Source organism: Abramis brama (genome assembly GCF_963993115.1).
Source record: "Abramis brama genome assembly, chromosome: 22".
Classification (NCBI taxonomy): Eukaryota; Metazoa; Chordata; class Actinopteri; order Cypriniformes; family Leuciscidae; genus Abramis; species Abramis brama.
The window spans coordinates 30,193,111-30,212,305 of NC_139984.1; the positions used below are offsets into that span (position 1 = coordinate 30,193,111).

Consider the following 19,195-nt stretch of genomic DNA (forward strand, 5'->3'; position numbering starts at 1 on the left):
AGAGTGAGAAAGAGAGAGTGAGAGTGTGAGTGTGAGTGAAAGAGAGAGAGAGAGAGAGAGAGACTTACTGAAAGCTGCTGCAGAAGTACATCAATACCATCCATTTCTCCTAACAGCTCCCTCGTTTCTGAGAGAGAGAAAGAGAGATAGAAAGAGGAGGGAAGAAATTAGTGAGTGGTGCGAGACAGACAGAGAAAAGATGATGAATGTTAGTTCAGTGTGCTAATAAACCTTAGAAAAGACAGAGAGAGATGTGCATGTGATAAACCCCACTGTACAGGAATACAAAACACACACAATGAACAAGCTCACTGAGCTTAAAGCCATTAGTAATGGAGGGCACTATGAAATCAGTTTTATTTTGTTTTTCGTTTAAATTTTTCTAGATTCCGTTTTAATAGTTTATTTTTAATTAAATTTTAATAATCAAAAAGCATGTCATTGCTTTCATCTTTCTGGATTTTTTGAATTTTTGATTTCAAAATACAAAAACAGTGTAAATCAAAATAATAAATCTTTTAAAATGTAATCAAATGAAAATTAAACAATTACTTTTATTTTTTGCAAACAAACAGGTTTCCAGTACATTCTACTGTAATATACAGTATATTTATCATAATTTCTTCAAGTTAAACCAAACTTTTATTTTGGAGGGTTTTTGTGAAGAACTTTGATTTCTTCATCCAAAATTTGCCAAATTCCGTGACATTCCGCATTAAACAGCAAATAACATTTTACGACTCGATTCAGTCTACGTTTTCTGCGTTGCATAAATCATAGGGCATAATATTAAAATATTAATATTACAGTATTGGTATATATCACAATATTAGTTGTTTTTGCTGGAATTTCAACCCCAAAAGTCTGTTTTTGATCATCTTGACATCAACATTAACAATAACTGTGCACCCTCATTGAATTTAAAGTCTTATATGCAGTATATTTCTGCATATATTTAGAGTAAATATAGAGTAAAATCAGCAATATGTCAGTGACTCTGCTCTTAGATATCAGCACTGGCCATAAACTTATTTTATAGCATTTATAAATTATGTCATCATTGAGAGTTGATGTGTATAAAATTTAAATATATATAATATATATAATTTTTACGTTTTGTTATTTTTTACTTCATCTTTACTTCACTTGCTGTGTGAACACACAAAATAAAAAACAATCATGGACGATTAAAAAAGGTTAAACGGTCCTGAAAAAAAATAGTCATGGTTCGCGGTCAAAAATTGAGCGCATTGGAAATTAATTAATTAATTAATTGGAAATCTCATTTTTTTAAATATCAACCTCAATTTTGGAGCACAGCTTGTTTAGATTTATGGCTTTGATTTTCAGTTATAGAGTAAAAAAATTTGGGAAAATATGCGTTTCATATAAAAATCTAAAATTGTTTATCATAACAACAAATGTCAAATTTTATAACTTTTTTAAGTTCACTTTTTTAAACTTCTTTTTCATTTCAGCAATAATCCTCCAAGTGCCGTCTTTAAAAACAGACCAAACTTAAGTCTGTGCTCCAAAGCATTAAAGATTTATGACATGTACATGCTTAAAAAAGGGAATAAATGGATTATAACTACTGCATAAATATAATTTAGTACCATAAAATGCAAAATATTAAACCAAAAATATTATCAAACTAATATATCAATTTTTATACAATTTCAACAAATCATTCTGACAGACACACGAACAGAGGGATAATATCAACTGGAAATGTCACAAAATGTCAAGCTAAAGGCCTGTTCACATCAAGAACACGCTGAGAATGTTGCTATTGATGTGAAAAAGCCTTTAACAGTTTGTTACTCCACATTTTCAACACCGAGTCTGCAATTATTCACCAGCATGGATTTAAGGCACTGGAGTCATTGATAAACCCATGCACATCCCGAAGCAAAGCAATCCGTCCCTTATTTTTCCTTACTGTCATTGTTTTGTAGCAGGATGGCCAGTATTTCACTGCAGTACAGCTTGTTGGCATCAAAAGGCATCTTTGCCTGTTTGGGAACACAACAAACACACTTTCAATGGCGTTGGCAGCAGCGCCCCATTCGATCTGTGCGTCGTCTTCACTATTGTCAGTGTAATTGCTGGTGCGCTGGATTCATGGAAGTCTTCAGGGAGCATTAAGACCCGAACAGCATGATGCTCTTATTCCGGCAGCCAGCGGTAAATCTGAGGAGGATTTCACCTCATGTGGATAAAAAACACTGTGAATTGTGGCAGCAGGCCTACAGCTCTTATGAAAATCTCAAATCCAGCTCAAAAATAATAAATGATCGAGTTAAACCCGTCATTACGTACAGCCAACTTCAAACCAGCTGACACTGTCTGTTCACTGCCATGAAAAAAGGCTGAAGTTATTTAAAAAAAATATTTTTTTTTGCTTGACTTAACTTTAAGGGTGAAGTGTGTAATTTTTCTGATGTCTATCCCAGTTTAATGTGCAGAGAGTCAACGCTAAGTAATATCAAAAGTGTGCTTTTAAAATACTGAAATACTGCTGTGTGTTTGAGTAGTCCAACATGACTCAACAAATGGGGTCATTATTTTTGCAATTCTGTTTTGTGCACAGAAATTACACACTTGTGTAACTTGCTGACCATGTATTCATGCATAGCTATGATTATTAATAATAAGGAAAAACTAGTTAAGCAAAACTTGTAAATAATAAGTGTAAATAAAATTTATTTACAAAAACTGTAAGTACATGCATAAAGGATTAAATAAATGCGTAAAAAAAAAAATAACTGCAAAAATAAATGCAAAAATGCTTATGAATATGAATAAATAAATAAATAAATAAATAAACGCCTAAAAAAAGTTTATAAAATGCTTTTAAAGTGCATAAATAAATTCCAGGTTAAGTAAATAAATGCATGAGTAAACTAATGTTTAAATTCATAAATAAATGCATACATACACGCATAAATAAATGAATAAACCAGATGACGTTTGAAAGCTCTAGGAAATTTGAGTTAGAGAATTTGAAAAATCCCAAGCCAAGAATATAAATGCAAAAATAAAATGATTAAATAACTGCAAAAATAAACACAAAAATGTTTAAACGAATGAGTAAATAAATCAACACCTAAATAAGTGCATAAAAAATAAATGCATGAGTAAACTAATGCTTAAATTCATAAATAAATGCTTAAATAAATAATGCATACATGAATAATTAAATGCATAAATAAACAAGATAAAGTTTGAAAGCTCTAGGAAACTTTGGTCTCATTTTAGAGAATTTAGAGTAAACTCAAGTCAAGCATATACAGTGCTATGCATAAGTTTAGACACCCATGCTAAAGTTGACTAAAAAGAGGAATAAAAAATCATCTTTTGGAAATTGAACTTAATGCCTTAATTAAAAAAATTAGGAAAAATCCAACCTTTAAAATAGCCCCACATCATCACATAGCCTTCACCATACCTAAAGATTGGCATGGTTTTATTTCAGTTAGCCTAATAGCTGGTTTGATTTGCATTGAGAGATGATCTTATGGAAAGTACTCCATGCCAATCTCTAGGTATGGTGAAGGCTATGTGATGATGTGGGGCTATTTTAATTCCAAAGGCCAAGGGAACTTTATCAGGATGCATAGTATCCTGGATCCATGAAGAAACTGGCCTTTAAAAATAAAAATCTGCCTGCCTCTATGGGAATTTAACATAGGGGTGTCCAGACTTATGCACCCTGTAATTTAAGGAAGAACATTTATTTATTTACGATACATTATTCATTCACAAAGAAAATTGGTGTCCTTAAAGGTTGGATTTTTCCTAATTTTTTTAATTAAGGCATTAAGTTCAATTTCCAAAAGATGATTTTTTATTCCTCTTTTTAGTCAACTTTAGCATGGGTGTCTAAACTTATGCATAGCACTGTAAATGCAAAAAATAAATGCATAATTAAATAAACAAACAAACCAGATTTAGTTTTAAAGCTCTGGGAAAATGTTGTCTCATGTTAGAGATTTTGGAAAAACTCAAGCCATGTTTGGACAATAACAGTATACATGCAAAAAAAAGAAAAAGAAACTAGATGTACCGCATGTCGGTACAAAATATGACCGCCGCTCAGGCCTGCACTGGCTTTCCACAAAAAGAAATGACGTGGAGCAATTTGGCTGTATTGCGTGTTTATGTATATACCTAAAAAAAGTAGTAGTATGTGCATGTCTGTCTGTGTGTGTGTGTATGTGTGTGTGTTTGTGTATGTGTGTGTCTGTGTGTGTGTGTGTGTGTGTGTGTGTGTGTCTGTGCGTGTATGTATGCGTGCGTACATGTGTGTGCACGTGTGTGTGTTTGTGTGTGTGTCTGTGCATGTGGATTTGTATGTGTGTGTGTGTATGGGTGTGTGTCTGTGCGTGTGGATGTCAGTGTGTGTGCATGCTTGCGTTTGTTTGTATTCCTGCATGTGTGTGTGTGACAGTTAGGGTTGGCAACTTCAGAAAAGGAAAATGCGGGACAATCGTGGTTATTTATAGGAAAATGAGGGACACTCAAAATATTTGTACTGTATCACACAGTGTACGTCATTTCAGTGTCTGCAGTTAAGTTTGTGTTTAAAAGGTTATCAGACATAAACACATTTGTATTGCTTAACCTATTAATGTATTTAATTCTAAAAATAATTTTAATGTCATACATGAAAAAAGTCACATTACAAACAAACCATAGTTCAAAATAACAGCATTTATCTAAAATAGAAAGCTTTTTTAACATTATACACTAGGCTTACAGTTCAAAAGTTTGGGGTTAGTAAGATTATTTTTTGGGGAAAAAAATAAAGAAAGTAATTGCCTACTCTTATTCAGCAAGGATGCATTACATTAATCAAAAGTGACAGTTAAGATAATGTTACAAAAGCTTTCTATGTACTTTCTAAAAGCTTTAAAACATTAATAATAATCAGAAATGTTTTTTGAGCATATTATTCCCTCAGGTAGATTACATGTTTTCTTGCGTGGCTGGATGTTAGACTCATGAACAATAATCCCGTTGTTTGCATTCGCCAAAATTGATTAGCCGAAATCAAAACGTGGACAGTGAAAGGAAATTACCGTTAGCGTGAGACGAGTCCGGCTTGAAGCGGAAGCGACCAGACGGCAGAGGATGTTCGAAAAAAAGTTCTCAAAACATTGATTAAAAAAAGCTGTGATTGGATGATGACAGGTGTCGGTGATCATTCTCAAGTGTCGTGGTCAGCACTGCTGCTGTTGCTGTTGTATCAGTCAGTGGTTTATCAGCTTGTCAAAAAACGGGACACGGGAGGTCACGCAAGGGACAAATAAATTAGGCCCAAAATACGGGACGTCCCGCCTAATTCGGGACAGTTGGCAACCTTAGTGACAGTATCATCCTAAACCAGCAACCCTTCGCTCAACACCACCATCTACAGGCCGATGAGTGTACAGTCACTAAATGTGCACATAAATGAATTTATTTTATACCCCCCCATGGATGAAATTCTACGAAACTTAGCATACCCCCAGAGGATGTCAAGTTAATCATACACATGAAATATGGTGCAGTTCTGAACATCTAAACTGAAGATAGGGGCGATTAAAGCAGAATAATATTGCATTTTCATTTTTTATGGGAGGGGCGCAAATCACAAATGAGTGATTATGGGCTAGGTTGATGTGGGCCCTTAAGACCAACATACCATAAAAATTTCTTCATCCTCGGTGCCACGGTTCAGGTAGTTATTTAGGAAAAACTGCATTTTTTGGGTTTGGGGGGGCCCAGCGCGGGGGGGGAGTGGCCCCCGGGGACCAAACGAAATTTTTCCGTAAAAGTCTAGTGGGGCTACATGCCCACCAAATTTCATGTTCCCCGGTGTTTCGGTGTCCCTGGTATCGTTGACGAAAAAATTCAGTAGATAAAAAAAAAAAAAAAAAACTTTGACAATCCCTATATGACCGCTTTCGCTAGCTACGCTAGCGGCGGTCATAATAAATGAATGCATGCATAAATAGATTAATTCATTAAAAAAAAAAAACAGCTGAAGACAAATTTGGTCTTGTGTTAAGAGATTTTGGAAAAATTCAAGCAAAGTTTGCACAATGACAGTATATTTGTTTTGTTAAGCCAAGATAATAAGCAGTCAAACTCCATATCAGACTATATTAATAAGCAGACTAACATTCATAAAGAGCCATCAGTGAATGAAGTTCCATTAGGAGTGAGGGATGGTGTGTTACCTTGATCCTCTTCAACAGCCACTGCATCAAGCCCTGCTGGGCCGCTTCTGTACACAGCCCGGGACGAAACTCAGCCATGTTCTCAATCACAGCTGTCACAAACACACACAGAGATCTGCTGTTACTGAGCGTCCAAGCTTGTCATACACACGCACACTTTTATGAATCGTGTGTGTTGTATTATGACCTAGTTTTTGCAAAGTCTGCTTCACCTAGTTGCCATGATAACTGATGGAGAAACTGCAGTGAGATCAGAACACGTCTCACTCAAAGCATGTCTCACTCAAAGCATGTCTCACTCAACGCATGTCTATCTCAACGCATGTCTATCTCAACGCATGTCTATCTCAACGCATGTCTATCTCAACGCATGTCTCACTCAAAGCATGTCTATCTCAAAGCATGTCTATCTCAACGCATGTCTATCTCAACGCATGTCTCACTCAACGCATGTCGCATGTCTCACTCAACGCATGTCTATCTCAATGCATGTCTCACTCAACGCATGTCTCACTCAACGCATGTCTCACTCAACGCATGTCTCACTCAACGCATGTCTCACTCAACGCATAACTATCTCAGCGCATGTCTCACTCAACGCATGTTTATCTCAACGCATGTCTATCTCAACGCATGTCTCACTCAACGCATGTCGCATGTCTCACTCAACGCATGTTTATCTCAACGCATGTTTATCTCAACGCATGTCTATCTCAACGCATGTCTCACTCAACGCATGTCTCACTCAACGCATGACTCACTCAACGCATGACTCACTCAACGCATGACTCACTCAACGCATGTCTATCTCAACGCATGTCTCACTCAACGCATAACTATCTCAACGCATAACTATCTCAACGCATGTCTCACTCAACGCATGTCTCACTCAACGCATGTCTCACTCAAAGCATGTCTCACTCAACGCATGTCGCATGTCTCACTCAACGCATGTTTCTCAACGCATGTCTCACTCAACGCATGTCTCACTCAACGCATGTCTCACTCAACGAATCTCTCTCAACGCATGTCTCACTCAGCGCATGTCTCACTCAGCGCATGTCTCACTCAACGCATGTCTCACTCAACGCATGTCTCACTCACTCAACGCATGTCTCACTCAACGCATGTCTCACTCAACGCATGTCTCACTCAACGAATCTCTATCTCAACGCATGTCTCACTCAGCGCATGTCTCACTCAACGCATGTCTCACTCAACGCATGTCTCACTCAACGCATGTCTCACTCAACGCATGTCTCACTCAACGCATGTCTCACTCACACTCAACGCATGTCTCTCACTCAACGCATGTCTCACTCACTCAACGCATGTCTCACTCAACGCATGTCTCACTCACTCAACGCATGTCTCTCACTCAACGCATGTCTCACTCACTCAACGCATGTCTCACTCACCCAACGCATGTCTCACTCAACGCATGTCTCACTCAACGCATGTCTCACTCAACGAATCTCTATCTCAGCGCATGTCTCACTCAGCGCATGTCTCACTCAGCGCATGTCTCACTCAGCGCATGTCTCACTCAGCGCATGTCTCACTCAGCGCATGTCTCACTCAGCGCATGTCTCACTCAGCGCATGTCTCACTCAAAGCATGTCTCACTCAGCGCATGTCTCACTCAACGCATGTCTCACTCACTCAACGAATGTCTCACTCAACGCATGTCTCACTCAACGCATGTCTCACTCAACGCATGTCTCACTCAACGAATCTCTATCTCAACGCATGTCTCACTCAGCGCATGTCTCACTCAGCGCATGTCTCACTCAGCGCATGTCTCACTCAACGCATGTCTCACTCAACGCATGTCTCACTCAACGCATGTCTCACTCACACTCAACGCATGTCTCTCACTCAACGCATGTCTCACTCACTCAACGCATGTCTCACTCAACGCATGTCTCTCACTCAACGCATGTCTCACTCACTCAACGCATGTCTCACTCACTCAACGCATGTCTCACTCAACGCATGTCTCACTCAACGAATCTCTATCTCAGCGCATGTCTCACTCAGCGCATGTCTCACTCAGCGCATGTCTCACTCAGCGCATGTCTCACTCAGCGCATGTCTCACTCAGCGCATGTCTCACTCAGCGCATGTCTCACTCAACGCATGTCTCACTCACTCAACGAATGTCTCACTCAACGCATGTCTAACTCAACGCATGTCTCACTCAACGCATGTCTCACTCACTCAACGCATGTCTCACTCACTCAACGCATGTCTCACTCAACGCATGTCTCACTCAACGCAGGTCCAGGTCCAGAAATGTAATAAAGAAAGCAAATGTAAAATAACACTGCAAAGTCTTCACTGCATAAATTAATAAATTAAACATCCTTATTAAATAATCCTTATTAAAATTACAAAAGTTATTCAGTCAAGAGTAGTGAGTGATTTTGCGGTTTGATTAACATTAAAAACAGACAGCAGGAATATTATGCTGCTGTCACTTACATGTATAAAATAAATAAGCATGTATTCCATATATTTTTTTTGTATCATTGATTTAAACATGCATTTCAAACACTGATGATCATAATATTTAATGTTTCTGGAAATGCTTCATATGGTTTTTCTCTGACTAAATTACATTGAAAAATAAAGTTTTTGTCGAGTTTCTCACACAAAGACTTGGAATAAAGCGCACGCTTCACATTTATGGTATGACTGAAAGTATGATTCTACTCTTATGGTATTTCTCTTGTCCTTTTTGGATCTTGACGGACATGGTCACCATGAACCGCTGATGTGAAAGAGAAGGGGCTTAATTTTTGGGAGAACTGTTGCTTTAATAAAAATATTTTCATTTGATACATCTGACTCTTCATTTAAAATTGCTATAAAAGCAAAAAAATCAAAATAAAAAATAATTATATATATATATATACATATACACACACACACACCTATCACCTCAGGGCCTGAGAAAATGTCACAAAAAATCTGAACCACCTCCTGGACTAGCAGAAAAAAAATATATAAATCCTCATTGCCGAGCGCAAGACACACAAAGACGGAAAGAGCGAGCAGAGAGAACAGCTCTATATGACACATCACAGGGGAGTTGGAGACTCATCTGTATTATAAAAGACTCTGAAGACACCTGATAACTCAATCAGAGGCATGATGGGAGAAAAATCTCACAGCGGATGAGTGGGAGGGGGAGAGAGAGAGAGAGAGAGAGAGAGAGAGAGAGAGAGAGAGAGAGAGAGAGAGAGAGAGAGAGAGAGAGAGAGAGAGAGAGAGAGAAAGAAATCTCATGAGGAAGGGAAAGAGATTACACAAGAACTGGAACGGGAGAGGAAGACAGGGAAAGAGAAAGAAATGGAGGAAATGTGCCGTTTAAATCCGTTCAGTCAGAGCATTTATCTCTCTCTCTGCAGCTGAACAGCATCTATCCAGAACCAAACCTGTAAACGCAAGCCAGTCGCAGTGTTTCCAACATGCAAAACAGCTTTAAAAGAGTGCTTGAGCATTTTACCCCCTCATTAAAGGACATTTATTATATGTTTTAGACTTACAATACATATATATATAATTATATTGCATATTTATAATACATAAAATGTTTATTTATATGTTTGTTTGCGTATAATATATTTATATGTGTGTAGTATTTGTACACAAACATACTATATACATATATACACACACACACACATATATATATATATACTGTATATATGTGTATGTGCGTGTATAAATATATATATTACTGTGATTGTGCAGATCTAGTTAACTCACTACAAAGTATCTCAACAAAACCTCTGAATATTTAAGTCTAACCTGGCAAATCCAGAGATTATCTGTTGCTTCTCATGGTTTGGGAATTTGCAAACATGACTTTGTTTCCCCTTGGACAGATAAAACCCTGTGCATTGGCTGACTCCAGCTCTAGTGTGTGTGTGTGTGTGTGTGTGTGTGTCTGTGTGTTGGTTGTTGTGTCTTACCTAAAGTGTTATAAACTCCATCCGCTTCCTCCTTCACCGTCTCGTCCAAACGCTCCATATTCTGCACCATGAGAGCTACGACCTGACCCTCCAACTAAACAAACAAATAAAAGCTATTTAACAAACATTAAAATAAGCAGGCGTTTATTTAGGCTAATGCTAGAAGATAATCACACAAATCATGGTTTAAAACTAAATTTATACACGCTGCAAAACTTTGTGATGTATAAATAAATAAAAAGCCTCACTTCTGCTCATCAAGGCTGTATTTATTTGATAAAAAATACAGTAATATTATGAAATATTATTACATTTTAAAATAGCTGTTTTATATGTGAATATATGTTAAACAGTAATTTATTCCTGTGATCATTTATTATTTGAAATTTAAATCTTTTCTAACATTATAAATGTCCTTACTGTCACTTTTGATCACTTTAAAGTCCCCCTGTGGTGAAAGTCCAGCTTTCAATGTTGTTTATGTGTCTATGTGGTGTTTTTAATATGCTTTTAAGACAAACCATGTGTAAATTCATAAGTCGACAGCATTGCTGAGTATTTTCTCCTTAAAACTGCAGTGAACCAAAGACAGTCTCAAAAACACGCTTTGAAATCGCTGGTGTTTCTGACGTCACAAACTACCTTGTAACCAATCAGATCAACGTGTGATCGTCAACCAGTGGATCTCTGAGCTGAGTGAGTGAGTGGAGGCGGGGCTCATTTGCATATTTATAAAACCACATATACTAAATGAGGCAAGGGTGTCGAGTTACATTCAAGCTATTTAAAGGCATGAAGAAAAAAATATTTAAATATGTCATTTTGGTGATCAAAGATGAGTTTTAAGGGATCAAATTATTGACTACGCTACTAATCTATGCTAAATAAAGCATATATACACACACACACACTACGTTTCAAGCCCTATTTTGTAGCCTGTCCACAGAGCTGCTCTTTCAGACGTGTTAATGCGTTTGCTTGGATGCACAACACAAATACTAGACAGCAGCAATCAGACCCACATGACTCAATCAACCTCTGATTGTTCACGCGCTCTTCCTGATTCCTCCATCCGTCTGATGCACACACACAACAACAGTCTGGATATTACATCGCTTCTCTCTTTCTCTTGCAAAAGTCAGGCCCAATAACACACTAAATTTCTCGCATGTCGTAATTCATGTCATTTTCTCATAATAATGTCATTGTGCTGATGGACCGTGAGCCGCCAGCGCCCGTGATCTCCTCTAACGATGACACTGATGATGTTTTTCTCTGATTATTAAATAAATATTTTCTCACCAGTGCGTCGATGAGCACCTCGGCCCCCTCCTCGCTCTCGTGAAGCGTGTCGATGTCTGTCAGTTCCTGCAGGAGATCAACCACCGCGATGCTGATATGTGCTTCAACGTTAAGGATTTATAATACTGATCATAAGCTAAAGATAAAACATAACAAGCATATTTTAAATAGGGATGCACAACATTTTGTTTGGCAGATATTGATCTTTTTTTTGGTGTGTTATGGCCAATAACCATGTTTTTTTATGTGCAATAATATATGAAGAGTTCAGATGCAAAAGCCTCTAAGTGCCATCTGAAATTTTCTTCTAGAATGATCATTTTTATGAAGCTCGTTTAAGTTCAGTAATTTCACTTAAATGGCAATTAATAGGTAATTTGCATTGTCATTTAAGTGAAATTGCTGAACTTAAATATACGAGCTTCATAAAAATTCTAGAAGAAAATTTCAGATGGCACTTAGAGGCTTTTGCATCTGAACTCTTCATATATAAACAATACTTTGGGGTCAGGAAGGTTTTTTTTTTTTTAAAGAAATTATACAAATTAATATTTTAAATTAGCAAATATGGATCAAACATAGAATCTTTTGTAGTGTTATAAATGTCTTTTCTGTCGCTTTTTATTTCAAATAAATGAACGTAACTTCTATTCATCAAAAAATCATGAAAACAAATGTTTCCACTGAAATATGAAGCAGCACAACTGTTTTCAACATTGATAATAATCATAAATGTTTCTTGAGCATCAAATCATCATATTAGAATGATTTCTGAAGGATCATGTGACACTGAAGACTGGAGTAATGATGCAAAAAATTGACTTCTATCAAAAAACAAAAAAAAGTAAATTACTGACCCCGAACTTTTTGTATTTTATGGCTAATAACTAATGTTTCCTCTTGTTATGGTTGTTTACAGAAAAAAAATAATTGTGTTATGGCAGTCAACACCTTTTTTTTTTTTTGAAGGGTTGAGTAAAATTTCAAAAATAATTAGACATTAATTTTTTGATAAAAGCATCTGCTAAATAAATGTAAATCTAATGAATAAAAGTTCAACAAAAATGCCAATATATTGTGCGTAATAACAAATTTAACAAACTTACTATTAAAGGCCTGTTCACACCAACAACCATAACTATACTGATAACTATATTAGCATCCAAACCAGCGGAGCATTTTCCCTGAGTCTCAACGACACACACACACACACACACACACAAAACAGCACATATCGCATGATTTGTCGTCTGGTTAGGACACGGTGTCCCTCTAAAGTCATGTGACGGTCAGGATATCGGTGTTGTCGTGGCTGAGGAGGCCGAGCAGAGAATGAACCGCGTTCAGCTCCACCAGCAGATGATACAGCTCCGGGATAGTGGCGATCACGTGCATCTCCTGGATGATGTCATTCAGATCAAGCTCCGCCTCCATGAATCTGCCGACAACAGGAAGTGATGTCATTTCTCTCTTTTTTTCTTAATGCCAAGGTATCAAATATATAAGTACATAGCAAAAATGTAACCGTTACATACAACGAAATGATAAAGACAGCAAAGCATCATATGTCAAGTACATGGGTTGATGTAATTTCTCTCCGTCAGCCACTGTTGATTAACGTTTGCATCTCATTTCACATTTAAAGTGAACGGTGAGACTTTAGTGCTCCGTAACTCACTTCTCTGGGTTGTCGGGAAACTTGATCCTCAGCTCCTGGTTTTTGTAGGATCTCTTCTCAAAGGTCAGGATCATTTTCTTCACGGTGCTCTCATCCACGGGCTCCCCCTGCAGACACACAGCAGGTCAGAAGGTCAAAGGTCATGATTCTCATCTACAGTGCACCTCTGAATTACATACGAGACTTTTTCCCAGTTAAAAATACTCTTTTTCTACACCAGATTTCTAAAAGTATTAACAGTTCTTCATCTGTTCTGCTGTACATTATTATGTTTTGATGCCTAATTTAATTTGAAGCGTGAATAATTCAACACTGGAGCTCTAGTGTGAATGCCATTTAAAATAATTAATATGCAAAACGGTATAGATTTGTAATATCGGCAATCACATCACAACATCAGTTCCCATCCATATAATATCCAAATTAAAAAAACATGAAGAAAAAAACAAAACATTATTGATTAAAAACAGGTTAAACAGTTAATATTTATATTATCAGCATTTGTCCTAACTAAATAAATTATTTTTATTATTATATTGGCACCAGACAAAAAAAACAAAACATTAAATTGAATTATTTATAACTACACAAAACAATCATTGGTTTTGGGAAATAAAATGTTAAAAACTGTATTTTGTATAACAGTGTATGCTATATAATTCTTCATTACAAATATATTTTCTTTTAATTGATCTGCTAAACCAGGACCTTACATTATTTAAGATGTATTACTGCAATATCTTTATTGAAGCTGCTGTGAAACAATGTGCAATGAAATCAAACTGGCTTGATTTTAATAACAGTTACTATATATTATTAAATTATGTATTACATATAAAAAAATATATTGTTTGTCACAAAACATCCTATCTTGAGTGTGTGTGCGTTATTGTGCAAGCGTTATTCGCTGAACACACATTACTGTAAGCGTTATTGTGCTTATAATTGCTCTTGGTGGATTCATGTGCACCTGGGATTATTAATACGTCGTATTAATTATGGCGTTTGGTGGGTTAGTCACTCTGGTCAGGTGATGTATCTCTTCCACAAAACAATTAGCAAGATTTTACCATTTCTATACTGATGTATAAAGAATGGGCGCTTTTTTGTTTGTTTTTATTACGTTAATGAAAGTGTTGTGAATTAAATCATTATATTATATCATAATTTTACTATACTATCTATATGTACATGCAACTTAGATAGTTTTATTGTAAATAATAACTTCATTCATTTCAAAAATGCACCACCAATACAGATGCCGCATTCATTGCATCCGCCTCAACTCGAATAACGGCTTAAAGAAAGTTCAGAGTTTCCCACTCATACTCTCGACTTTGCGATGCCAATCATGTGCATTCAACTCATAAACACGGTCTTCCCAACATGACCTGAACGCATCATTTAACCTCCGTGTTGCATGTAAAATAAACCCACATGAATATGCTGTGTCCTCACCTCTGGATCCTCTCCATCCTGATCCATCAGTCTCTCCAGGATCTTGTCCCCGTCTCCCGTCTGCTCCTCGCTGTCCAGCTCTGACCTCACCAGGACCCGTCCGGCGTCCCGGCCCGAGCTCTTCTTGCCCCTCGACTCCTCATGGCTGTCCTCCTCTCGGGGTCTCTTTGCTCCGCGGTCCGGCTGAAAGAGGATTTCACCAGAGAGTGAAGATGAGACGGATCCAGACGGTCCACTTGACCATTCTCAACAGTAACTATGTTTCCACTCACCTACTGTATGTAAATGTTGGGGTATTGCATACAAATTTTGACTTCTTTCAAAAACATTAAAAATAGTATTGTTTCCGAACTTGAGACCAGTACTGTATACACACACACACACACACACACACACACAGCCTGGTTCGCTATCTTTATGGGGACTCTCCATAGGCATAATGGTTTTTATACTGTACAAACTGTATACTCTCTCCCCTTATACTAACCCGATCCCTAACCTACCCATCACACACACACACACACACACTAACCGAACCCCTAAACCTACCCAGCACACACACACACTAACCCTACCCATCACACACACACACACAGCCACACACACACACTACCCCGACTCCTAAACCTACCCATCACACAAAACTTTCTGCGTTTTTACATTTCCAAAAAAATATAATTTAGTATGTTTATTAACCCACTTCCCTCGCTGGCTGGCCCTCACAATCTAGGTGATCTCAGGTTTTACTATCCTTGTTGGGGATATTTAGTCCACACAATATAATTTAAACCTGTATACACACACACACACACACATATACATATACATATATATATTGGGGCTGGGCAACAATTAATCGCATCCAAAATAAAAGTTTGTGTTTAAATAATATGTTTGTACTGTGTATAATTATTTTGTATATATAAATACACACATATGCATGTATATATTGTGTTGTTTATATAAAATATTTATATCTAATATAAATTATGTATAAATAATGCAAAATATACACATGCAAATATTTATTTAAATATATACGCATATGTGTGTATTTATATATACAAAATAATTACACACAGTACACACACACATATGTAAACACAAACTTTTATTTTGGATGTGATTAATCGCTGCCCAGCAGACTAAAGACTCCTAATTTTTAATCCAATAATAATCCAGAAAATGTTATTTAATAGCAAATTTACAAAATGACAGTGTTACCATAGTTCTTGGGCATGATGCCATGGTTTTATTTCAAGACACATGGATATGGTAATTATTCAGTACCATGGTAAGTCAAATACCCAGCTTATATTGACTACACCACCACAATACTTTTACATCAGGGAGGAAAAGACAAATTAATGCTTTTATAAACGTATAATAACAACAATCACTCAATAACCCGCATGCGTATGTACTAGTTGGGTAACGGGTTAATAAAGCTTTTACCTTCTTAAACAACCTTAAAACACCTATAAATCATTTGTAATAGTCTAAAAACAGTTTATTTCTGCATTAAATATTAAAGTTTAAGATAACATTGACACCAGTAGCAGAACAGTTCAACCAGTGACAAACTCATCCGAATAAAGATCACGGTGAGACATTAAACATGTCAGTACCTGATAATTCAGCAGCTCTCCTACATCCATGATGATTTCTCTGTGTTATAATCCTTAAAAATGTATATGTTTTGTATACCAGCGTGTAAACACAACACGCTTGTGAACAAAACTTGATTTCTGTTCTTCGCGTGATTAACCGGCGCGAGACGAGGAGAGACGAAACTCAGCAGCGACACCAGCAGGCGAGGAGAACAAACTACAACACTACGACACACACACGCACAGTGGCACACACACACCTTATCTGCCAGGATTTGTTTGGTTATTATGAAAAGTATTGCATCATGCCACAATGAAATAACTGAAGAATGGTTCACAATGAGTCCAGAAACGTGTATTAATATGTGTATTGGATAAGCAGGAAATTAAACCTCTCTTCCAATGCATTTATTTCTTAGCAGACCGTTTTAATCCACTACCTCAAATCACTTGCACAAATCTACAACAGTCATTCTGTCCAGTGCTGTTTGGCTTATGCAAACGTTGCTGCAGGTTTTTTATCTGTTTCCCTACAAGATAAGCAAGTAAGTAGACAGCTTTAATTATTCACACAGTCAGAGATTACAGCAGTTTCCCTTAATCCCACTCTTATTGGAAAACTAGCAAACTACTTTCTGCATTCGGCAAACTGCATAACATTTTTATAATATATGAAACAGTATGCATAAGGGATGCACGGTATATCGGCCACCATATCGCTATCAACCGATATATGTTCAGTTTTACAGTAATATTATCAATATCGGCAATAAGAAAATAAGTCCAATATATTAAAGGCAATAAATAATGGATTATTTCCTTCAGCTGAGACGCTTCAGATGCGCACTGTTCAACATGATGCTTTTATATTGCTTGAAATATGATTTAAATCACTTAAAAAAAGGATTTTATGTCACCTGTCATAGGCGACATACAATTATAATTGTGTGCTTTGGATATGGATTTTAATGGTGAGACTTTGGCTTTTGTAATCAGGCTCTCAAAAATTATAGAAAAATTTGGAATTATATTTATTGACCAATATATCGGTTATCGACTCTCAAATAGAACGATTTATCGGTTATTGGTATCGGCCAAAATTTTCATATCGGTGCATCCCTAGTATGCATTGTGTACTGATAAATGTTTTAAACACTGTTTTCACATGACCTCATCATGTTGCATATTTAATTCAGTGAATGTTATTCATTTAACTGTATATATATTGTGCTTTATGTGGTTGCATTGTTGTAAAATTTGTCTGAAAACACTTTGCAACACAGATTATACTGCAAACTATTTCATATTAGCTTCGTGTGCAATATGTTGGCCTGGCATTGAGGTTTGCATATGTTTCAGGTCTTTGGGCATAACGGCCAATTAATATTTACTGGCTGTTTAAATAATGCAAAGAATCTGATTGAAAGGCCTCATTTGTGCATCTGTCTCCTGCATCTCTCTCTCTCTCTCAGGCCCGGCCGCTTCTGTCCGGTCTGTTTTACGTGTCACGGATGACTGGCTCCTGTGAGACTTGACAAGACAGAGGCGCTATCGGGACAACACTCATAAATCCAGAATGATGCCGACTGAACAGGTGATTTTCCGCCTGCCTCACCAGCCGACCTGCATGGAATATTCATCCCGTCATGAATCCGTACTGAAGGGCGGATCAGGGTTGTGTTTGAGTACATTATCTTGCTTTTCTGATGCCATTGCAGAACTATTTCAGTCAGTTCAACTTCTGTCATTCTCATGCATGATATTTGTACAGTAGGACATACAGTAGATGAAAAACGTCACAATTGCGACAAAGTCAGAATTATTATAGAAAATGTCTGAATTGTGAGGAAAATAGTTGGACGTGAGAAAAAAGTCAAAATTGTGGGGGAAAAAGTCAGAATTGTGAGAAAAAAAGTCATAATTGTGAGAAAAAAGTCAGGATTGCGAGAAAAAAAAGTCTGAATTGTGAGAATTTCTTTCAGAATTGCGAGAAAAAAGTCATAAATGCGAGAAAAAAAGTCTGAATTGCGAGAATTTTTTTCAGAATTGCGAGAAAAAAGTCAGAATTGTGGGGGAAAAAGTCAGAATTGTGGGGGGAAAAAGTCAGAATTGCAAGAGAAAAAAGTCAGAATTGTGGGGGAAAAAGTAAGAATTGCGAGTAAAAGAGTCAGAATTGCAATTTAAAAAAGTCGGAATTGCGATAAAAAAAAGTCAGAATTGTGGGGGGAAAAACAATTATGCCGACTGGAGAGGCGATTTTCCGCCTGCCTCACCAGCCGACCTGCATGGAATATTCGTCCAATCATGAATCCGTACTGAAGGGCAGATCAGAGTTGTGTTTGAAAAAAGTCAGAATTGTGTGGGAGAAAAGTCCATATTGCGAGAAAAAAAGTCAGAATTGCGAGAAAAATAGTCTGAATTGACAATTCTAAAAAAAGTTAGAATTGTGAGATAAAAGTCCGAATTGCGAGAAAAAAAGTCAGAACTGCAATAAAAAAAAGTCAGAAATGCGAGTAAAAAAGTTGGAATTGTGAGATAAAAGTCCGAATTGCGAGAAAAAAAGTCAGAATTGCAATAAAAAAAAGTCAGAAATGCGATTAAAAAAAGTCAGAATTGTGAGAGAAAAAAAATTAGGCCAACTGAACTGGCGATTTTCCACCTGCCTCACCGTACATCCCGTCATGAATCCACACTGAAGGGCGGATCAGGGTTGTGTTCGAAGTACATTATCTTGCTTTTCTGCTGCCATTGCAGAACTATTTCAGCCAGTTAAAATACAGCCGATATCAAAAACTTCTAGTTCTCGTGCATGTTATTTCTACAGTAGGACATAGATGGGTGAATGTCATGAAAACATGTCCAGGAAAAAAAAATATCGAAGATTGATGGTTTTGATATGCAAGAAACTTTAAGTGACGTTGTGTAGAAATTATGATATTC

The 19,195-nt window shown here is 36.9% G+C and overlaps 2 protein-coding genes across 2 annotated transcripts in view; both read right to left on the reverse strand.

The window, feature by feature from the left end:
- The window catches only part of ctnnbl1 (catenin, beta like 1), a 54,511-nt gene extending 38,087 nt beyond the window's left edge, over nt 1–16,424 (reverse strand). Inside the window, exons 1-9 of the mRNA XM_084098313.1 lie at nt 16,274–16,424; nt 14,646–14,828; nt 13,188–13,294; nt 12,803–12,947; nt 11,510–11,602; nt 10,208–10,301; nt 6,228–6,319; nt 1,943–2,015; nt 69–127 (exon numbers count right to left, since the gene is read on the reverse strand). Of these exons, the coding sequence (XP_083954439.1) occupies nt 69–127; nt 1,943–2,015; nt 6,228–6,319; nt 10,208–10,301; nt 11,510–11,602; nt 12,803–12,947; nt 13,188–13,294; nt 14,646–14,828; nt 16,274–16,303 (876 nt within the window). The 5' untranslated portion in view covers nt 16,304–16,424. The remainder of the gene's footprint in view (nt 1–68; nt 128–1,942; nt 2,016–6,227; nt 6,320–10,207; nt 10,302–11,509; nt 11,603–12,802; nt 12,948–13,187; nt 13,295–14,645; nt 14,829–16,273) is intronic.
- LOC311072984 (uncharacterized protein) overlaps nt 1–19,195 on the reverse strand; it is a 1,552,487-nt gene that overhangs the window by 141,925 nt on the left and 1,391,367 nt on the right. The gene's annotated exons all lie outside the window — the stretch shown is intronic.